Here is a 24,259-nt window from a genome sequence, read left to right as displayed (position 1 = left end):
TCATCCTCCATCGTCCCCTTCTCCTCCTGCCTTCAATCTTTCCCAGCATCAGGGTCTTTTCCAGTAAATCAGTTCTTCACACCTGGTGGCCAAAGTATTGGTGCTTTAGCATCAGTCCTTCCCATTCAGGACTGATTTTCCTTTAGGATTGACTAATTTGATCTCCTTGCAGTCCAAAGTACAGACATCTCTACTTTCATCAATGAAAATAAACAACACCAATCTCAAAAAAAAAAAAAAAAGCTTACCTGATCTCTGAAAATTATATTGATGTTTACAACTCTTCTAGTAGATCTGGACAATTTAAGAAAGAGAACTGAATCTATACCAAGGCAGAGAGGTTGTTACTAATCATTTGCTGCTATTCTGCAAAACAAATATAGTTTTCTAGATTTCACCGCTACACTGATAGGACATGAGAAGACAAAGTTATACTAATGTGTATGTCTCCTCTTTTAGTGCTTCTCTATAAAGCCACTACTCGATTCTAGTATTCTAGTGCAGAGGCAGCCAGAGACAATGGGTGAATGGGTGGCTGGTAAAACTTCATTTACTAAACAGGCAGCATGCCAGACCTGGTCCCCGGGGGTCACAGTTTACTGGGGTAAACTCTGGGTGCTCTCTGGTGGGGGGAACTCAAGTAGAGTGAAATCAGACTTGTGTGAATGGCGGAGTTCCCTTTCTGAGAGCCCTTCTTCACCACTTCCCACCCCTGGGCACTGGACCACCACTCCCCATGGAGGAAACCCCAATGTAAGGAATGCTATCTAGTCACCTGATATTTTTAAGGAAAAGTCATAAACTCCTAGGATGGGGTGTTCCTTTCCCCTCCTAATGCCGTCGTGACTGTCCTCTGCTATGGTGGCCACATCCTGTGCAGTGACAGGACACGCTAATTCGGGGTTCTGAGTCCTTGGCTTCAGGCGACAGGTGGGCAGATAAGGAACACCTGGAAGTTATGCGACAAACTGTGTTAATGCACATACCAATTTGCCGCTTTCATCAGATCTCCAACAAGTCAGGCAAGAATCTCTGCTCAAGTTGTTCCCATCCATACATACTGTGAACACACTGCCTGGTATAGATGTGTACCGGGGCGGGGGTGGATGACCTCTGGGGGTCAGAGCCTAAGTGTGACCACAGGCCCTGATGGCACCTCTCATTTTCTTTCTTACCACCTTGAATGACACCGATCTACCTGTTTTCACTTGGTTTCCAAAGCACTTGCGATATCACACTGTAAACATAAAATACAGTATACTCCTCAATTAAAGGAAGGGACTTGACTACAAGCGGTGGACTTTGTGACAGATGGACATTGGGGGCAGACGTTCTCTGGAAAGGCTGGCATTTCATCAAGCCTTATCCCAAGGTAAGTGAAGGCTTTGACTCTACATATGGGTTTATGTATACAAATACACACACACACACACACACACACACACAGTTGGTCGAAAGTTCGTTCAGGTTGTCCCATAAGATGCTATGGAAAAACCCAAATGAACCTTTTGGCCAACCCAATATATATGCATGCATAGACCATGGTAGGCAATTAAGGAACAAGCATTTTAAATGCCAAGAACGAAAAATGAAGACAGCTCTTATTTTGGTTTTACATGCCAGTTTCTACCCACACCCCCACCCCAAGTCTTTCTTGTTGGGGAGAAAGGGCTAGGAAGACAAGAAATATTTGAAACAGAAAACCTCCCTCGGCTGGCAATTCCCAGAATCCTGTTGAATTCCCACCTTGCACTAATAATTCTCCAGGGCCCTGGCATTGCCAGTAGTCATGTATGGATGTGAGAGCAGGACCATAAAGAAAGCTGAGCACCGAAGAATTGATGCTTTTGAACTGTGGTGTTGGAGAAGATTCTTGAGAGTCCCTTAGACTTCAAGGAGGTCAAACCAGTCCACTCTAAAGATCAGTCCTAAATATTCACTGGAAGGACTGATGCTAAAGCTGAAGCTCCAATACTCTGGCCACCTGATGTGAAGAACTGGCTTACTGGAAAAGACCCTGATGCTGGGAAAACCTGAAGACTGGAGGAGAAGGGGATGACAGGATGAGATGGTTGGATGGCATCACCAACTCGATGGACATGAGTTTGAGCAAGCTCATGAAGGTGAAGGACAGGGAAGCCTGGCAAGCTGCAGTCCAAGGGGTCTCAAAGAGTCGGACACAACTGAGTGACTGAACAACAATGCACAATGTGAGTGAGGAAAAATTCTTGTGGGTCAGAGAACTGGGAGAAGCAGAGGAAAGGAGGCAAGCAGGGTTCTCGAACCAGCTAGCAGCTCACTACCCAGCTTTCCAGCTATGTGACCTTGAGCAAATGATTTCCTTTCCTTCAGCCTCTTATTCTTGGTAGGTAGTCTTATGTCAAAGAGCTATTGTGAGAATTAAATGCAGTAATGTATATAAACTATTGTGCAACAACCGGCACCATCATTACCCTCAATAAACGTTAATTATAATTATCATCCAGGAGTCAACACCAATGGTTCTGCCTGACTGAGGAATAAGGAGTTGCTTTTAATACTTTTGTGGGTCTGAGACAAGAAGGTAAAAGGCATCGCTTCCTTCTTTTTTATTTTGCCACCATTCAAGATACAGTGCTAACAAAAAGTGGAAGTCTGACAAATACTCGTTTGCATCAGCTGTGAAGACCAAAATGATCATTTTAATCATCACTGCTGTTGTAAGTTTGCAATTTCCTTCAAAGAAATAATGGTAACATGCCTTAAACCAGGTTTGGATTTTATTTTTTTTTCTTATTTTCCTGTTAAGCACATACTCTTGAAGGGAGGAGAGTTTATTTGGGGTAATCACATATGTCTGAAAAGATTGTGTGTAAAGATTAAAAACTGCGTCACTTAGGTATGTAGACTACTGTGGAGGTCAGGCAGGCAAAAGCACAAGAATCTTTTAAGAGAAGGGAGAAGAGAAATAGTATGTCTCCTTATGCATGAGCACTGGCCAGTGGGGAAATGTGCTATTAACTACCTCCCTTTGCCAATAATCAGACCTATAAAAAGAGATCATTACAGCAAGGGTAAGCCCATACCTTTCTGTCTGAGACACAACCAGTTAGAACACTTTATAAGGTATTCTAATTTTCTGAGTACTCAGCAATCTTAGTATCCATCAACTTATAACTGATCTTCAGTTCAAACTACAGAAGCTATCCTTGGCAATACTTTCCCCTCCCTGCCAGGCCAGAAAATTGGCCGAAATCCCACAGCAAAATCTAAAGGCATCTTTTAAAGCACTAAATGCAAGTCAGCAATTTTGGAGTATGAAAAAGCTAAACTCCATTTAAGTGATTAATTCAACCCCTATGCCAACAGTTACTTAAAATTATTTAAAACTTAAAACAAACAGTTAAAAAAAAATACAGCTTTGGGGTTGCAATATTTGGAACCACAAGCTTATGAACCTTGATCTCCTACCATTGTTAGCACAGGTTCTATCCCAGCCTGATGAATTACTCACTCCCGTGACCTGTTTTATGACTACGTTGAAATCTCCCAACACTATTCCTCTAGCCCTGAACTCTCTCAAGATGTAAGCCAAGTCTTCTAATTCCTTCTGAACTGAATTTCCCTTAAATACCTCAAAGCTCAACATATTCAGAAATTAGCACAAGACTCTTGAAAGTCACACTCCTGGCCCACACCTCCATGCTCCTGACGCTAGATATGGCCGTGGGATCTGCCATGAAAAACAAAATACAAGAGGGACGTGAGGGGCAGTGCTTCTGGGTGGACGCTTTAAGGGGCCAGTGCGTGATCTGCGTATTCGCTCTCCTGTCTCATCAGGTGTGGAAGCATCAACACAGGCCTACAGGGAGGATGAGGACTCAGAGGAGAGCCCTCGGTCAGCTCGTGATAAACACGTGGCATGAAGAAGAAACAAACCTCCGCTGTCTTCAAAGGCTGACATTTGGGAGCGTCTACCACCGCCTCCAGACCACAGGCTTCCCAGGTGGACCTAGTGGTAAAGAACCCGCCTGCCAATGCAGGGGACTTATGAGACATGGGTTCAATCCCTGGGTTGGGAAGATTCCCTGGAGGAGGGCACGGCCACCCGCTCTAGTGTTCCTGCCTGGAGAATCCCATAGAGGAACCTGGCCAGCTACAGTTCAGTCCATAGGGTCGCACAGAGTCAGACACGACTGAAGTGATTTAGCACACACACCACAGCCGCACTTGGCCTACCCTGACTAATGGCCTCACCTGCCATCTGCTTCTCCATCTGTGTTCTCACCTCTGACAAGGGCATCGGCACCTGCGCCAGGAGCCTCAGGACTTCTGAGCGCTTCTCTCCTCCTCATCCTCGGCCATCCTGGAAATCTCACCTTGAAAATTATTTCCAGGGCATCACCCCTCAGCATCACCCCTCCTCTGCAGTCCCGTTTTAGATTTGGCTGGAGGCCATCTTTCTCCTTGATTATAACCCCATAGCTTCCAAATATTGTCTTTCTATAATTCCAGGTTCTTCCTGCTCTAAGTGACCTTCCAAAATGATATGAGAGTGATCCTTCTAAAAATCTAAATGTGATTTTCCATATTGAAAGCCTTCTGACATGTCCCCTTGGCTCATGTTAACCACCAATGGAGGAGTGCTTCCGTAGGGGGGCCGTGCTAGGAGCACAGGAACAAAGATGAGCCCTTGGTCCAAACACTCCTCGGCAACCGTGATGTGATGACGCAGCTGGTTGCAGACTATGTTGCTCAGTACTAGGATTACGTGAAACACGAAGAAGTCTGTGAGATAATTTATCCCTAAAATAAAAAACTGGAGTGGATTCAAGTTTCTCTACGAAAATGTGACTCACGAACCCTAACAAGTTTTCTTTTTTTCTTTTAACTTTTTATTTCGTATTGGAGTACAGCCGATTAATAATGTTGGGATAGTTTCAGGTGGACAGCAAAGGGACTCAGCCATACATACACCTGTATCCATTCCCCTCCAGACTCCCCTCCCATCCAGGCTGCCACGTAACACTCAGCAGAGTTCCCTGTGCTATCCAGTAGGTTCTTTTTGGTTATCCATTTTAAATATAGCAGTGTGCACAAGTCCATCCCAAACTCCCTAACTATCCCTTCCCTGATCCTTCTCACAGCAACCACAAGCTTGCTCTCTAACAGGTTTTCTTGAGACAGAAAGAGATGGGAGTTTATCATTAGCTGGGCAAGCAAGTGCACATGGCCCAAGATTCTCCCCTCTTGGGAGCCTCTCCGGAAATGGCTCCTGATATTTGCAGCTGACACATTATTAGGGAAAAAACAAAACAAAAAACTCCTTGTTGGTCTGAAAACTGGGAGACATGGGCTGCAACATGTTGCTGCAGTTCATTATTTACCATTTCACGCTAAAGTGCACCAAGATGTGGAACCTGAGTAGGTGCCACTGCAGGGGAGTCTGTTATCACAACACCTGTTATCTGTGTCCTAGAAGGTTGGCGGGGGGAGGCTGAGGGCCATCAGCTAAGCCTCAGGATAAACATGTGACAGCTCTTCAAGATCCTCCCACCCCCTTCCACGCCTCTGTTCAGGATGTTCCTAACCTCGGGCCGGAACAGCAGCCTCCCTCCTCTAAACCCAGTGAAATCCTACTCACTCTGTCTGGGGCTGGCTCGGTGGTCAGCGAACACTTTCTGTGAAACCTGCCTCCAGAGCTCCTGGCAACATTAACCTACCTCTGGGATGAAGCATGTCCATGCTTATTACATGACAAGAGTTAATTCTAAGCATCTACCTACTCAGCAGGCCTCGGGATTCCCTGAGCATCGGGACTGAGCTTATTCACCTCATGTTCCCAGCACTTGACATTATGCGGATAAGACAGTGAGGATGTGAGCCACAGCTGTGCCGCAAACACCGAGGGAAAACCACATTCCATAATCCCGCTTCTCCATCAGCCTATTGATGGATGTCAGGGTATGAAGTCCACACTGGGAAAATCCAGAAAAGGAGGTTATATATTTATAGCTTCTAATGTTAAAAAAAATTATCTGTCACTTCAATTATAAGCCAGCAAAACTTGTGTGTGTTCACACATGTGTGTGTGCTTCTATGCATGTATGTGTGTGTGTGTGTGTACATATATAGCAGTTTCCTCTGGCTGCCATAATAAATTTCCACACATTGAGTGCCTTAAAACAACAGAAATTTATGCCCACGGTTTTGAAGGCCAAAAGTCCAAAATCAAAACTGTTTTCTTGGAAGGCGCTAGAGAGATTATGCTCCCCTGCCTCTTCCAGCTTCTGGCGGCTTCAAGTAAACCCTGGCTTGTGGCTCTGTCGCTCCAGTCTCTCCCTCCTCTAGAGTCTGTCTTCCAAGAGGAAGTCCCTCTGCCTTCCTCTTGGAATGACACAGGTCAGTGGACCTGTATAATCCAGGTTGATTTCATCTCAAAATTCATCTGCAAAAATTGCTTTTGCGAAGAAGCTCACACACAGGTTCCTGTGATCTGGCGTGGACATGTCTTTGGACATATCTTTTTGGAAGCTGCCATTCAACTCACTACACTGTGAGAGAGAGAGAGAGTGTGTGTGTGTGTGTGTGAACGCGTGCACTGTATATTGTGCCAGAGAAGAGTACTTAAGCCAAGTTCTACTGAATGCCCTCCTGTTGCCAAGGTGACACAGTTTGGAAACCACGTTGGGTGCTGGAAACACAAAAGGGAACATGAAAGACACAGTCCCTGCCTTATGGAGGTCATAACAAGTCAAATATTTTAAAGTTGGAAAATGTGGTATGATGGAAAATTATGCTCTGATTGTATACAACAGGGAACCTTGCCTTATCTGTTAAGTATTAGATATTTTCTCAGTTAGAGATGGATTGCACAGAACATTCCTTGATTTTCAGTCTGGATTATCTTCTACCCTGTAGAAGTCCTTGTTTTACACGTATGCTTTGCACTTGAAATGATCTGACACAAAGATACTCCATGAAACTATCATAGTTCATATAGTTTAGGATGCCATCACTTGTAATACAATCATTATTTTACAACAACCAAGAAGAATAAATGCTGCTGATTAAACTATATGAGATGTCATTAATTATCAGATGCATCCCAATTTCATAGATATTGAAACATGTACCTTAGAATCAGTGAAATGTGTTCATTTCTACTCTGACGTATGTTCTCACAAATTAAAGATCTTCTGATTAAACAGTACAGCCAAGTATCAACGGTCTACCAACAATATTTTAACGCTGATTTGGCTTCACTAAGCCTCAGAATATTTTTCACCTTCTTTTCATGAGGTTAACATATGTAATTACAATTCACTAAGTCCTAAATTAAGACATTGGCTCAGCAGTAAAGAATCCACCTGCAATGCAGGAGACACAGGAGATGTGTGTTTGAACCCTATGGGGGGAAGATCCCCTGGAGGAGGAAATGGCAACCCACTCCAGTATTCTTGCCTGGGAAATGCCATGGACAGAGGAGCCTGGGGGGCAATAGTCCGTGGGGTCACAAAGAGTCGACACTAGAGCGACTGAGCACAAAAGCATATTAGGTCTCTTTAAGGCTTGAGAGAGTTTGAGAAGTCAGAAGACTGGGAAAGACTCTAAAACTCTTGGGCTGAAGCAGAAAGATGCGGCTGCTGGAATTATTGTCACTTCTTTCCAAGTCTAGAACTTGCTAAAAGGTCAGAAGAACACAGTGTGTACACCTGTGTGTGTCTGGGGGCGGAGCTTGCAAATAGGGACAAGCTGGAGTGTCCAGAGGGCCGTGTGACAGGGTCATATCTGGTGGCCCCAGCAGACCCCGTGAAATGTTACAATGGAAAGAGAAGACAGGATCCCTGCTCTTGGGCGGCTTAGAAAGACATCTAAAAAGAGAAGTGATGAAACTTTTAAACACACCCGACTCCAAGCTCGTAAAGTCTGGAGGACTTTATGGAATGCAGGATTGAGATTTTGCTGTAATTCTGCACAAAGGTCATAATGTACAGTAGAAAAAGTCTCAAAGAATGATCTCTGTATGAATTCTCTTCTTGTACTTATTTCTCATTTTGTCATGCAGTTTGGGACATTGAGATATCACATCCACATTTCCCTGTGTTTTTCCTACAAAGATTTAATTTTGCTCCTTGCACATGAAATTAAGAGGAATGAGGAAGACAACGCCATCCACAATTTGTGGGGAGGTACGGAAAATATAAGAGAAATTTAAGTCTTTAAAAATGAACAGATGTGGGTCAATATGGAATTTTTAAGCAAGAAACACACATACACATTAAGAATAGTGTGTGAACTATGCTCCTCATCCCCCAAATAATGAGGTAAATCAATACACTTTCAATTAAGTAGTTTAAAAAAACAAGCTGAACTCAACTTGCAAATTCTTCTGAAATTTTGAAAGGTGCAAACTCTTACACACACACACACACACACACACAGCAGCTTAGTAAAGTATCATTTTAAAAACAAATTCTTCCCTGGAGAAAACTTATTGCCAAAGCATCTGGTCTGTGCTTTCAGAAGGCATTTAACAAGTTACCATCATTTCCCAGACTCACCAGGGTAGCACTGACTTTCAAATGAATTAAAATTTTCTTTAGAAAAACAAATCTTGGGCCTCCCACAGCTATTGGAAAGGAAGAGTAAAGCAAGGTGATAGGCAGATCTAGCCAAACTCCTTTTCTTCGGGGACTAAAGGGATTGTTTTCAGATTTTGGTAACCATATATGTTTTTACATCACATCCCAAGGCAATCTCTGAAAGACAAGTATGGATGAAGTGTGGATTTTCTACTGTTAAAGAACAAAACAAATTTGGCAAAGATAGTTCAATTTAGTAAGCCTACTTTTGAATAGATGGACTGCCACAACAACAGTCTGGAAGAAAATAAAAATCTTATGTCATATGCAAAAATTAATTCCAGACAGACTAAAGACTTAAAATTAAAAGATCTTCCTAGAATATCTAAGGAAATGCATATACAATCCAGGAGTCACTTCCTCAGCCAAGAGTGAAAACACAGAAAAAGGAGACTTGTCTAAATAAAAATTTAAGCTCTTGAATGCCTACACATAAAATAAACAAAGTCAACAGATTCAGTAAATATAAATAAAAAATATCTCTATAATACATAAATGGCATCTAGAAATTGCCAAGAATAAATATACAACAGAAAAACCAGTAAAAATGATTTCAATTTGCAGAAGAGTAAGTCTAAGTGATAAACAGATACATAAAAAGGGCACAAAAATCACTAACGGTCAGAGAAATGCAACTTAACATAGTAAAGATCTTATTTTGTATCCATTAGGCTGGAAAATACTGCCTGTAAACTTCATATCTAATGGTTGTCACAGATTTGGAGAAATGGTATTCTCATACATCAATAATGGAAATAAGTATTGTTTCCGACTTTTCAGACAGCATTTCAGCGACTTCTATTTAATCAGTTCCACTTCTGTGAATTGGGTTTTGATATTGGGACAGAGGATTCCCAGGTGGTTCAGTGATAAAGAATCCACCCACCAATGCGGGAGATGCAGGTTTGATCCCTGGGTCAGCAAGACGCCCAGGAGGAGGAAATGGCAACCCGCTCCAGTATTCTTGCCCGGGAAATCCCACGGATAGAATAGCCTGGTGGGCCTCATTACAGTTCATGAGGTTGCAAAGAGTCAGACACAACTGAAGCGACTCACCATGCATGCACTGGGATAGAACACCTACTCTCCCTAAATTGTTTCTTCTAAAAAGATTTAATTTTTGTCCTTGCATGTGAGATTAAGAGAATCGGGAAGACAATGTCATCAAAGATGTTTTGGGGGACAAGTAAAAGGTATGTGATAGAAACCACAGAATTTTATAGAAATAATGAACAAATAAATGACATTACATACATGGAGGTTTAATGAAGTATAATTAAGAGGCCAATAACTAGAAATAAGTTGGACATCAATCAACAGAAGAATGAGTAGATCTGTACCATGGAATATTACGCAGCTGTTAAAAAGAGTGAGTTTGTTTTATACCAGATGATTTAGAAAGATTCTCAAGAGTGACATAAACAGGAAGCCAAGAAGTATGTATAATATACAAGTGTTAATAGATGTGATACAATTCCATTTTCACAAAGCAAGGACAGAATCCTATTCAGTATATGTCTTTGTATCAGGTTGGCTGGATCTGTGGGTGTAGAACCCATGGATACCAAGGGTCACTATACTATGGCCATTTTACTATACAGACTTCAGCATCGATGGATTTTGGTAACTGCAGGAGTTCTGGAACCAAATCCCCAAAGATACTAAGGGTGGACTACATATCTAATGTCAGTGCAGGATTATATAAGTAGGGAGGAAATATGAAGGAAACTCCTGGATTATTAAAGTGGATTGTGTGGGCAGACAGGATTGGATTGGAGGCACGAGGGTTGATGTGAAGGGAGAAAAAAAAAGTGGTAGCTAAAATGCCTCATTTCTCTAAAATTATAAGAGTGTGGGAGAGAGGAGAATAGAGGATGCATGAAAGGACAATCACGGTTATCTCAGGGTGCTGGGACCTCAGATAACCTTTTGTTTTAACATATTTCCATGTATTCAAATTCTTAATAGTAAATACATGATGTTTGTAATTGGGAGAAATGAAATTCTACTTCAGTGTGACAATTTCAAAAACTAGGTAGACTATAAATGGTGTTTATAACTTAGTTCATGTATTTCCCTTCTTCCTTCCCTGTCTAGTCTCCACTTATTAGCATGAAACTCCTCTGACATCGATTGTATTCAAACTGTGAAGACCCTGCTCAGATTGAAATCTTCCCAAATGAGTCAAGGAGAGAGAAGACTGGAGGGAGGGCAAGAACAATTTCAGAATTCCCTGATCCTCTGTGAAGTTGGCTTGAGGCTTCTTCTCTGATGCTAAAAGATTCTCTTAAAGTCATCTTGTACTGTGCTTTCAGCAACTGCCACCTCAACCTTCTGATAAAGACAACTATTTATAGAGTCCTCAGGTGTCAAGCTGGCAACAGAAAACATTTTTGATTCCCCCATCAATCACTGCCTATACATAGAATTAAACCTAGCTTGCCTCCTCTTATCTCTGGCTCCCTTCTTAACCATTACACTGACATCGACACTTGCACAGATATTCAGCAGAGGAAATGAAATGACATTCAAACTATCACATTTGCTTCTCTCCTGGTCTTGAAATTATCTGTGAAACTCTAGCATTTATTCTCCTGTATTCAAACTTAGATTCTAAGCTTCAACAGGCTCTCAAGTTGCTGAAACCTAACTCTTACAAAAAAAGAGAGAATAGGAAATGGAAAAGAAACTCTAACTGCCCTAAATGCAGCACTTCAGGGTTCATTATAGATTACACATAAAAATAATGACATTGTCATAACTGTGTCCATTCATTCCTAGTCTTTAAAATCAAATAGTGATGAACTTAGTTTGTCAGCTTAGTTTTAGGCAATGCACAGGAAGTTGTCAACAGTGACGTACCAACGAGGAACCATCCATGAATTGAACTTAAATATTATACAATTATAATTTCTAACACACAATTTACATACATCCGTTGAATCATCAAAAAAGCAAGAGAGTTCCAGAAAAACATCTATTTCTGCTTTACTGACTATGCCAAAGCCTTTGACTGTGTGGATCACAAGAAACTGTGGAAAATTCTGAAAGAGATGGGAATACCAGACCACCTGACCTGCCTCTTGAGAAACCTGTATGCAGGTCAGGAAGCAACAGTTAGAACTGCACATGGAACAACAGACTGGTTCCAAATAGGAAAATGAGTACCTCAAGGCTGTATATTGTCACCCTGCTTATTTAACTTATATGCAGAGTACATCATGAGAAATGCTGGGCTGGAGGAAGCACAAGCTGGAATCAAGATTGCCGGGAGAAATATCAATAACCTCAGATATGCAGATGACACCACCCTTATGGCAGAAAGTGAAGAAGAACTAAACAGCCTCTTGATGAAAGTGAAAGAGGAGAGTGAAAAAGTTGGCTTAAAGCTCAACATTCAGAAAACTAAGATCATGGCATCCAGTCCCATCACTTCATGGCAAATAGATGGGGAGACAGTGGAAACAGTGTCAGACTTTATTTTTTGGGCTCCAAAATCACTGCAGATGGTGATTGCAGCCATGAAATTAAGACACTTACTCCTTGGAAGGAAAGTTATGACCAACCTAGATAGCATATTAAAAAGCAGAGACATTACTTTGCCAACAAAGGTCCATCTAGTCAAGGCTATGGTTTTTCCAGTGGTCATGTATGGATGTGAGAGTTGGACTATAAAGAAAGCTGAGCACAGAAGAATTGATGCTTTTGAACTGTGGTGTTGGAGGAGATTCTTGACAGTCCCTTGGATAGCAAGGAGATCCAACCAGTCTATCCTAAAGGATCAGTCCTGGGTATTCATTGGAAGGACTGATGCTGAAGCTGAAACTCCAATACTTTGGCCACCTCATGCAAAGAGTTGACTCATATGAAAAGACCTTGATGCTGGGAAAGACTGAGGGCAGGAGGAGCAGGGGACGAGAGAGGATGAGATGGTTGGATGGCATCACTGACTCAATGGACATGGGTTTGGGTGGACTCCCGTTGTTGGTGATGGACAGAGAGGCCTGGCATGCTGCGGTTCATGGGGTCGCAAAGAGTCGGACACGACTGAGCAACTGAACTGAACTGAACCCACAATATGGTTTTACCAAGATTTTCATGAGATTACTGACTAACCACAATGCAATACTGAACATAACATTTAAATCCAACATCCAACTTGATGAAGAAAAGTAAATTAATCATAATTATTCAATTTCAGAAACAGGTAATGCCTATTTATGAATGTTAACCAGAGAAAAATGGAATGGAAGTTTAGAAAGTGATTAAACCCCCATGAAACCTAGAGATTATTATAAACATCCTGCAAAAAAAAACAAGAATAAAGGACACTAGGATTTCATTCTTATTACAGGAGCTTTGGAGAAAAAAAAAAAAAAAAAACTCTACCAAAAAAACTGAACAAATAACTCATAAAATTCACAATATGAAACAATCATTGAATTTATTCTAGTAGCCTTCAAAGTGATGCAAATTAGAAAAAGTACCAACTTTTAGATCATCTAAATTAGCAAAGACTGAAAAAAAACTCTGATAATCAATGATGCTCACTGATACTCATTAACTGCTAATGGTGCAAACTTTCCTGGCTACAATTAGCAATATACATCAACAACCTAAAAAAAAAACAAAAAAAACAAAGTTAATCCCACTTCCAGGAATCTCAAGTAATGAATGATGTGTAAAACAGACAAATTTAAGTATAAAGATAGCCTCAAAAAAACGACGCTCAAAACAATTAAATGTCTAGCAAGTAGAAAATGGTCAAATACGGTTAATTGGTAATAGCAGGATTGCATTCAGTCATGACAATTTTATTTTCAAAGAAGATTAATAATGGAAGAAAATGCTCACGATATAATGTAAAATTTTAAGTTTTATATACAATTTGGGCTTCCCTGGTGGCTCAGATGGTAAAGAATCTGCCTGTAGTGCAGGAGACCCAGGTTCGCTCCCTGGGATGGGAAGATCCCCTGGAGAAGTGAATGCCAACCCACTCCAGTATTCTTGCCAGGAGAATCCCATGGAGAGAGGAACCAGGAAGGGGGAATCAGTTCATGGGGTCACAAAGAATCGGACATGACTGAGAGAATAACACTTTCACTTTCATATACAGTTTGGGCTTCCTGGGTGGCTCAGTGGTAAACAATGCTCCCACCAAGGCAAGAGTCGCAGGAGACTCAAGTTCCATTCCTGGGTCAGGAAGATCCCCTGGAGGAGGAAATGGCAACCCACTCCAGTATTCTTGCTGGGAAATCCCATGGACAGAGGAGCCTGACAGGCTATACAGTCCATGGGGTTGCAAAGGGTCAGACACGATTTAGCAACCAAACACATATACAGTTTAGTCTCACTTGATATACATTCTCCATGTACATGGCAGGCCTGCATAATAGGAAAATGTTAATAATTGTTACATAACAATTATATAACCTCTGGAATTAACATTGATCTTCATTTCTGTCATTTTCTATGTTTCCCTATAGTAAAACTCTCCATAATAATGATATTGGGGGTGATGGTGGTGAATATTAAGTACGTTTAAAAAAAGAAAACCAAAAAAAAAAAAAAAAGAAAGAAAACCAACACTAAGCCTCTCTGGCAAAAGAAATAGTTTAAGAAATTGGACAGCTATCCCCATTGTGTGTATCAGGTCAAGGGCAAAATCTGAAAAGTAGGCAAACCAAAAAAGAATGCGGGAGTGCCGTCTAACAACAACATCTTAAGAGTATACAACTTTTCATGCTTACTGAAAGAGTACTTCTACCTCTAGTTAAGAGCCTCTTATACAGAGCCGCTTCAAGGTTTTAGCTCAAGGATGAAGAGAGAAAAGTTGGGGCAAGAAGTTCCTACTCTCTTAACTGCAGAAGAATCCAAACAAGGAAATGTCTAGGAATTGGGGCCAAAGGCATGACTGTTTTAGTAAGTTCTGGGTAGAAGGGGAAAAAAAAAAAAAAAGGAAAGGAAAGGCATCAAGTAAAAAATCTAAAAGGCAGAGGCTGACGGGTAACTTCTAATATTCAATGACCCCCTTTCCTGCACTGTGCCCAATTAAGATTCCACTCGCCTTCCTGTCCACGTAGGAGTGTGGAAGTCCTGACCAATGAGATGTGAGTGCAAGGCAGTGCAGGATCGATGGTGAGACACATCCTTTGGCCCTTCCTCCTGTCTGGGATGCGGACATGATGGCTAGAGCTCCAGCAGCCACTGAGAACCATAAAGTGAAAACTACCTGCTGAGGATGACAGAGCAGAAAGCCATGAGAAGCCTAGGTTCTTGTCATTCTGCCCTGTCATTCTGGACCATGTTTCTTCAGACTTTTGTTATTTGAAAAAGAAAGAAATCTCCATGTTAGATAAGCCATTATTGCTATTATTATTATTATTATTTGGTCTTGTTATACAGTTAAAGTTAACCTAAAGTGATGTACCTGGCCATGACAAGCTTCTGAAAATTTTTGTCTTGATTCTGTCTACTCTCCATGGCTCCCTTCCTCTTAACAGACCAAAGAGTGGACCAAAATAAACAGGAAAAAATAAAAGTTAAATATCTTAATAAAGCTTTATGTTATTTATTTTTAAGTAATCTGAACCTTCATGAGCTCTCTCTCTCTCTTTAGGCATAACTAATTAAATTGTTTTTAACTTGGGTCTGGTGCTTGATTGATTTTATGAGTCAGTGGTCCAAGGTAAAAATGGATTCCTCATTACTTTATATGTTAACCTGAAACAAAGTGAAGGTTTCATAACATAAGCCACAGGATCAGGAATGACAATGAAAAAAAAGATATTAGGTCTTTGATTCCAGCCATCCTTGCCCACTCAAGGAAGAGAGTGGCATCTGCATGGATGGATGTCCTGCAGTTATTAAGTGAGTTTCCTCTGGCATTTCATGAACCATTTTTTGAATGGATGACAAAGTCTCTTACAACCAGTGCTTCCTAATTACCTACAAGGTAATAGATATGTTTAAAAATAGCAAAGTAAATATTTACCCTTTTCCAGTTACTTTTAGATATTTGAATCTAGTTTCCTGCTAGGAGGAAAATACTGTCAATTTGAACTAATTATCAAGAGCAAAGTTTCATTTCTAACATCTTAACATCTATTACTGAGAAAACTATCACCTTGGGGAAAAAAAAGTGACCAAGGAAATTTTTCTTTACTGAATGAAAAAAAACAACAGAACACAGCCTATTCAAAAATCTTCACAAGGATACACACATAAGCACTGCTCACAGTTCTATTCCTAGGCTATAATCAGACCTAATCATAATAACTTACTGTACATGTTAAATATTAACCTAAATAACAACTTCATAACTATAAGACTTCACATTGCATTTTAAATTCAATAACTTGATATTCATTAAACAACCATTAAGCCATCAAACTCAAGTGGTATTTAAATATTTATTTCAAAGTAGGTTTAACAATTAGCAGAATCGATTAAAATGACTTGCCTTATAGTATAAAGTAATTCTTCCACAGAGCTAGAAAAGAGCTCAGGAAAACTGGGTGTTCCTCCTCCTCCTACCACTATGTAATACTCCTGCAATGGCATAAAAGGAAACTCACTGTCTGGGATTAAGAGACTATGGTTTCAAGTCAATCTTGGGGCTATTCTAGGAAGACAACAACTGTACCAAATTAGCAGTAGTAGTTTTGCAACACTACTTAAACCAAGCGGCTTGCTTTGCTTAGAAGTAAAACCCCTGATGCTCTGAGAAGATGAAACAATGGATAGTTAAATGGCGAGCTGGCTATCCAATCAGGTTCTTATTGTAAGAGTTGACTAGTTCCAAAGATGTATGGCATTCTAAGTGATAGAAGGCTAAAAACTCAATGACATACTACATGTAATATGTGAAGAAGGCATCTGAATTTCAGAATGAAAGAACTAGTAAGAAAGCAAAGGAAAAAAAAAAAGGCCTTTAAAAAATGGGTTGTAATTGCTAGAAATTATTTAAAGATGGATAACTAATGAACCTAAGAATCATTATTTCATCATGATTTTACCAGTCTCTATTTTTCCTACTGCTAATTTTAGGACCTACCACCTTAATTTGTGTATCTCAACTGAAACAAAAGTGAAATTCTGTCAGACTTGCAGAGGCCATAGACAGCTTTAGTAATCTATTTTGGACCTTAAAAATTTTAACACTGAGATTTGTTCATTCATTTATTAAATTCTTACTGAATGCCTCCTACGTACCAGGCATTGTGCTAGGAGCTGGGAAATAATGAAAATTTATTTATTAAATTTTTTATACTTTTAACGAAATTTGGGTAAACGTTCTTATGAAACTGGGAATAGGGGTGGAGGTTTGAGATGTGGGGAAACAACTTCAAGTGGAAATGTCATCTAAAGAAGAATTAATCCCATGAGATTTAAAAAATATTTTAGCAGGCATTTTATATTTTATCAAGTATGACAAAATAATACATAAACCAACAATAAAGAGTTATTTTTCAAGTTGCATATAATAGCTGGTTTTCTTAAGATTGATAGTCCTGCTAAAGACAAGAAGGAGTTTATGAGTCTTCCTAGAACTGCAGCTTTGTTAGTGAAAAGACAGATACCTCAGGAATCTCAGACAAAAATAAATGAGTTTACAAGCTGGTTGACTAGAACTTGCTATTTCAATAAGGAAGCCAAATGAGGTAAAGAGACTAAAATACGCTCTTTAAACTGTGATACAGTCAATCACAATGATCAAATCAGTTTTCCTTTTAAAAATGAACTGAGCATCTCAAGATTTTTTTTTTTTCTCATCACGTGGATACTCCCTTAAGAATTTCAAAATCAACATCTTATTTGAAAAACAAGAGCATTTAAAATAAGGAGCCATGTCCAAATCTATCTTACAGGTCTAAATATTGATAACCATCCACTGTCCTCCACAAGATCCTGTTTTGTTTTGTTTTTTTTATAATTTTTAGGCATGGCCAACTCAAATACATGATAACTAGAGGAAAATGACAGTCTATAAAAGAATATTCAAGAGACTTTCTTTGTAACCTACATTGTGTATAACATACTAGACACTTCTTTCCTGCTAACAGTTATTCAACTACAGATGCTCAGAAAATCATCTTCAATCCAATAAAAGCATTGATGAGTGCCTACTAAAAATTTCAAAGATAACACTTGAATCTAGAAACACCTGTGACACTTTCAAACAGCCACGTGGAGCCTCACGGCCATCTGAGTGGCCACCGTTGTTTCTGCTCCATCAGCTCTCTAGGCACTTGAACGGTACAGTTAAGAGGAGGAGCTCAGCAGAAAGCAAATACCAAAGCCCACAGCATGCCACACACCTGGGGCTTGGAATCAACTCTGCTTCCTCCACATGGTGAGGAGAGAGAAAATGTAGCTATCCACCCAACGCAGCTGCCTCCAACACCTACCATCTTCATTTCTCTCTCCCTGGCAGTTCATGCAGCCTTGGTTTTCTTCTTTCTTTCAGCAAGCAGGACCATACACTCATCTTTCCTGCTGTAGACAAGCATTCTGTGAACTAGAGTATGTGTCTGAAGCAAAGCCAACACTTCCCAAGGGGTTCATCATCACAGCTATGTGCTGTGCCTAATCGCTCAGTTATGTCCGACTGCAACCCCATGGACTGTAGCCTACCAGGCTCCTCTGTCCATGGGATTCTCCAGGCAAGTATACTGGAGTGGGTTGCCATGCCCTTCTCCAGGGGATCTTCCCAACCCAGAGATCGAACCCAGGTCTCCTGCATTACAGGTGGATTCTTTACCGTCTGAGTCACCAGGGAAGTGAGTCAATTTCCAAGTCCCCGACTTTCAAATATTCTCCTGTCTAAAAACTGATCTGCCTGTAACTGTGATGGAAGAACATCCCTCCCACGATGAATGGCAGCTGTCCTTCATTACCTCCCCTTTCCAAAGGTCCTTTTCCCACTTTACAAAGGCAGTACCTCTGCATCAACTTCACCAGATCTTTCTAATCTGCATTACCCCAGGGTGTAAAGAACCCAGGGCACAGGGCAACTAACAAAAGAACAAATGAAAATGCTGATACCTGCAGAGGAGTGCAAGTCTCCAGCATTTGAGTATCTCCTTTCCTAACACAGGTAATTTCCACTTCTTTGTTTTAAACAACCAAAAATATTTAAATAAAAAGGGCCTGTGGCCAAATGAAATACAAAATACTAGTTTTCGACTTATATTCTTTTCTTGGTACAGAAAGTATAAGACAGTGATCAATAAGACACTGCTTTGGGAAAGATCTCTGGTGTTCTCTTTATTTACTGCAAGTAATAAACCCTTCCTCCTAACAGAAAAAAAGAAAAAAACTATATTCCATTGGGATAAAATTCTGTAGGAGAAAGGATATGGAAATATGAATTTAAGGAGAAAAAAGGAAAGACGTAAAAATTTTAACTGTTAAGAACTTATTCGTGCATTTCAAAAATGGATAACACTGAGAATCAAATATGAAGTGAAGTGAAAGTGTCTGACTCTGCGATCCAAATTCTCCAGGCCAGAATACTGGAGTGGGTAGCCTTTCTCTTCCCCAGGGGATCTTCCCAACCCAGGGATTGAACTCAGGTTTCCAGCACTGCAGACGGATTTGGTGGCTCAGAGGGTAAAGCGTCTGCCCGCAGTGCGTGAGACTCGGGTTCGATGCCTGGGTTGGGAAGATCCCGTGGAAAAGGAAATGGCAACCCACTCTGGTACTCTTGCCTGGAAAATCCCATGAGAGGAGGAGCCTGGTAGGCTACAGTCCATGGGGTTGCAAAGGGTCGAACACGACTGAGCGACTTCACTTTCTTTACCAGCTGAGCCACGAGGGAAGCTCAAGAATACTGAAGTGGGTAGCATGTGCCTTCTGCAGCAGATCTTCCCAACCTAGGAATCGAACCAGGGTCTCCCATATCACAGGCGGATTCTTTACCAACAGAGCTATGAGAGAAGTTATGAGGGAATCAAATATTGATTCTACTAGTTTTTTAAACAATGCAATAACTTGAAAAGTCAATGTTGACAGTATGATGAAAAGCAACATCCTCTACAACTACTTAAACTTAGGATGAAAAGTTTTAGCCATTAACTTAGAACTGTGCTTAGAGTACAGGCTTTTACAGAATCTTTCAAGCGCTGGAAGAGCAAAAAAGTTGAAAGCATGGCTGGAGAACAACTCTTCAGAGCCCTTCCAAGAAAAAATACTGAAGAGACAGAGAAAGAACAATTTCCCCACCTACCTAGCCCTAAGTGTGGACGGGCTGATGATGCGTGAGGACTAGTATTCTCTCTACCCTCTCGGTCATAAGGACCTGGTTCTACAGCCAACAGTTTCTAAGACTGATGAGGTTGAATATCTGATTTTAACTGTGTGGCAGAACGGGGTTAGATTCTGGCTGAAAAGATGTCTTTCTTAAGGAGAACCACTAGAGTACTTTTCTTTTAGTCTCCAGAAAGACTCATGAGGCCATACTGTGGTGTTGGTTTAGTCGCTAAGTCATGTCTGACTCTAGTGATCCCATAGACTATAGCCCGCCAGGCTCCTCTGTCCATGGGATTTCCCAGGCAAAAAAGACTCACTAATTTTGTATTTATCTTAAACGATGACAAATTTCACCACTGGGGGTGGAATAGTGAATGTGTCTGGCAATTCATGAGTGATATGCAGGAGGCAGAACTGGAAAGGTCTTCCTGTGTAGTTAGTATGTGAAGTATGGCAAAAGTCCTAAAGAGTGATCTCAACAGACATGTCTGTATACCCAAGGCCCTCAGACTCTACTTTTTGCCTTCTTTCTATCAGATTCTTTACTTTCTTCGCTGCCCCTTACCGCTTTTCAGCCACTCCTTTGGGAAGCAGAAAATCGTCTAAATATGATGGATGAGGCCAGCACTTAATTCGATGTCTACTCTGTTCTAAAAATATTGACTTTCCGGTTCTCCAGCTCTCAAGAGAGACAGTGGGGCTCTTAAGAGCAGACGTTAGACCTACTCTAAATCTACTCCTGTTTAGTATAAGGAGGTAGCACAGTTTAAGATAAAAGGTCTGTCTTCAGAGTTGGAAAGTCGGCTAAAAATCACAATCCATCATTTACTAGGTATGTTGCTCAATTTCTCTAAACCTCAGGTTCCCAAAGTCCTTAAAATGGGGTGCTAAGGATTTGAGACAAGATACATCAAGCACTTAGAAACCAACCAGCACATAGTAGGCATCCGATAATCAACAGTTCTGAAATTAGATGTTTGAATTTTTTTTTAATGATTGCTTAAAATCAGCCAATAGTTTCCTCTTGGCATAATGTCAACTACTGCCACGTTTTCCCATTCCTTTCTAACCTCTCTGAAAACAAGTGATTTGGAAAATGACTACCTTTCATGTCTAAGTATAGGGTGTATGTGTGTGTGTGTGCGTATAAAATGTACCTGCAGCACTAAAGCTGGCAAAAGGACATGCACAGGGATGAGGGCTGCACAAATTTCACATACAGCATGGAGGCATGTCATTAACATGTTCTGGGCACTGCTGTGACACATTAAAAAAAATTAACGTGGACTCTATGACCAACTCTTTTTAAAGTCTATCCAAATTTAATTGGTAATCTAACACTTTCCGCCCTTCAAATTCGCAAAGTTTTGTTGGTTGTGGTTGTTTGTAAAATACTTATTATTTTAAGGTTGTAGGGAAACTGCTACTCCCATGATTCTCCCTAGAGCATGAGTATAACCTTTAGTCTCTAAAGCAATTTGGCAATGTGTAACAAGGACTTAAAAAGGATTTACATGCTTATTCAGCAGGGGAGGAATATATCCTAACCCAAACAAACAGATTTATGTATAAGAGTATTTATTACATCACAACTTAAAAATCATTAAAAAAAATGAAGCAGCTTTGGTGTCCACTGCAGGGGACTCGATGTATGGTACAGCCAACATCCCATGAAACAGCACGCAGCTCAAAAAAAAATTTTTTTAAGTAAGATGGGATTAAGTGAAAGGACAAAAGTATAAAGCAGTATTTGGCTATGATTCCAAATTTGTATACGCCACTGTGATCCTCAAGCAGTAATAACAGAAACTTTACAATAAGGAATTGGAATTACACACAGTGATCAAAATCCATTCCACAGCTTGAAAGGACACACTGCTAAGACTTGCTACCCACGTCCTAATTTGAAAAAGAAGTGTGGGATGAGTACACTGCTGATTCAGATCCTTTTTATGAATGGCAGGGAGAGGAAAGTGGATTGTAAAGCTGAAAGTTATGTCTGCAACTGACATTCAGCCTCTTAAAATTTTCAGTTTAATGAAACTTTTGGGTGACTTTTACACCACACACACCCATGTTCACCATCTAGCTAGTAAGTTTTGGTGAAGTGAGCAGAGATGAGAGATAGAAAAAAGTGAGGAATCATATAACCTTTCAATATACACAATTTCACACAATGTAAGAATAAATGAAACTGAATACACACACACACTCTCTCTCTGATTCAGACCTGCAGATACATATTTAAAGCACCCCCACTCTAAACAGAAGAAATGCCTCAAAGGTACCACTTGACCCTCCCTGAACTCACCTGCCCTTCATCCCTACTTTTAGAACTCCTAGCTTATTCCCAATGCCCACGACTACCACCACCAATTAAACAAAGCTAGTAAGCTCGGGGAGACTGTTTTACAGTGTTCCTGAACTCTCCTGCCTTTATTTTTCACATCAGTACTTCAAACGTCTAATCTAACTCCTCAGAAGAAAGGGAACAAAAATGCCTTTGGACGCTTATAAAGTCTCAAGTTACACACGCTTGGACTCTAGAGAAAAAGGAGCAACCCAAGTCCTTTCAGTAGAAATGACACCTTTCTGCTCAGTACTGATTTGGCGTGAGTGAGCACAGCTTTATCTACTTGCCTGCCAGCCTGGGCCCAGGTGCTTCAAGTAGCCCCATAGCAGAGGCCAGGTTGTTTCTGCAAACAGTCTGAAACCCCCACGAAGCCAAAATCAACATAAGTTATTATGAAAACACAAAAGGCAAAACACACCTAAACTGCCACCTTGTCTGTCACAGCTCTCAAACTGAAAAGTATCTTGACAGTATGCACATCTATCTACCTGTTTGCAGATGTCAACCCGCAGAACAAACAGCTGGGAGAGGTGGGGTTAGTATCCGGTTGTCAATTTCAGGAAACACCAGCATGCGTGTCTTAGTTCAGAGCTCAGGTTCCAGGTCAATACAGGTTTTCGGACTTCAATTTTTTTTCCAGGTTGGAAATGCGCTAAGCTAATAATTAACCTTAAGCATACCATCACCTCTACTGAAAACATTTGCTACACACAGCGCTAAATTACTTTCAGTTGGCTTAAACAAAACAGACAAGCTGTAATAAAATGTCTCTGAGAAATGTGATCTCTTTCATTGGTCACCCAGGACCTTTCCCCCTAAAATCTGCTCCTTCTTGGGGAGGGGAGGGGGAGAGTAGACAAAATAAAGATGCCACCCGAAGCACAATTATTTTGTGAGAAAGTTACCTAAGCTAACTCTTCAGGGCTTCTCAGGTTGAGTAATTCTTGCAGGCGGGTAGGGAGGGACAGCTCGCCTCCAAGATTACTATCTGCAGAGGTTTCCCTAATGTTGATTTTTCTTTTCTTTTTTTTTTTTTTGGCGTCCTTTTTAATTATCCTGCAAGGGCTCTGATTTTCACATCTCTAGCTGCTGCTGGGGGGACTTGAGAGCGACGCGCCAGGGCTGCGGCAGCCGCTCGGGCCAAGTCCAACGCCGGGGGCGGGCAGCCCACTCCCCACCGGGTCCCACCCTCCCCGGCACAGGCGCGCACAGCCTAGCCAAGACTGCGGTTCGCGGGCGGGGACTCACCGCTGTCCAGCCGCGCGATCTGGGGCAGTCGGTAAGTGCTGACCAGCAGGTCGAGCGGAACGGCCACCGAGCTCCACTTCACATCCTTGAGGCTGCAGCCCAGCGAAGGCGCCGGGTCCATCTTCCCCGCCTCCTCCGGCCCCGCGCTCCCGCCGCCGGCACCACCCCGCGCCTTGGCGGCCGCCGCTGCTCGCGCTCGCGGAGCTGGGACGCGCGGGGGGCGCCCGGCACTCCGGCCGCGGGCAGCCCGGGGGCGCGGCGGCGGCTGCAGCGGCCGGGAGCGAGGGAGGGACGGAGGGGGCCCGCGGCCGGCTCAGCTGCCGCTGCGGGGCATGGCTGGGGCGCCCCGCGTGCCCTCAAGCCGGGAGAGGACTCGCAGCAGCCCCGCGGCGGCCGGGGTGGCTGCGGCGGCTCCCGCTCCGCCTCCTCCTCTGGCCCCGGGTCTGCAGCTGCGGCGGCCGCCCGCTCGCCTCCTCCTCCTCTCACCCCTCCTTCCCTCCGCCTGGAGCGTGTGAGGAGGAGCCGCGGGTCTGAGAAACGCCATAGCAGCGCTCCCAGCACTGACTAATCAACAAGGTGCGAGCAACGCCTGCGCAGCTCGGAGAGACCCCGCCCCCGCCTCCCCGGCGCCGCCCGCCCCGCCCCGCCCCGCCTCCCGCTCGGCCTCCCCCGCCCCCCGCAGCCGGGCGGGCTCGGCTCGGCGGCGGCTCCCGGATCCGGCCCCGGCGCGGGCGTCTGGGCGCGCTCCGCAAGCTTTAGCTCTCGCTCCCCCGTCCGACCG

At 42.1% G+C, this 24,259-nt stretch overlaps 1 protein-coding gene across 3 annotated transcripts in view; it reads right to left on the bottom strand.

Annotated features, from left to right (window-relative positions):
• The window catches only part of GAREM1 (GRB2 associated regulator of MAPK1 subtype 1), a 229,409-nt gene extending 205,798 nt beyond the window's left edge, over positions 1–23,611 (bottom strand). For all 3 annotated transcript variants that reach the window (XM_043888688.1, XM_043888689.1, XM_043888690.1), the window contains exon 1: positions 23,479–23,611. In XM_043888688.1, coding sequence (XP_043744623.1) covers positions 23,479–23,599 — 121 coding nt within the window. In that variant the 5' untranslated portion in view covers positions 23,600–23,611. The remainder of the gene's footprint in view (positions 1–23,478) is intronic.
• Between the last annotated feature and the right edge of the window lie 648 nt (positions 23,612–24,259).

This window comes from Cervus elaphus, chromosome 27, assembly GCF_910594005.1.
Source record: "Cervus elaphus chromosome 27, mCerEla1.1, whole genome shotgun sequence".
NCBI classification, from domain to species: domain Eukaryota; kingdom Metazoa; phylum Chordata; class Mammalia; order Artiodactyla; family Cervidae; genus Cervus; species Cervus elaphus.
This window is presented reverse-complemented; position numbering and strand designations above follow the sequence as displayed.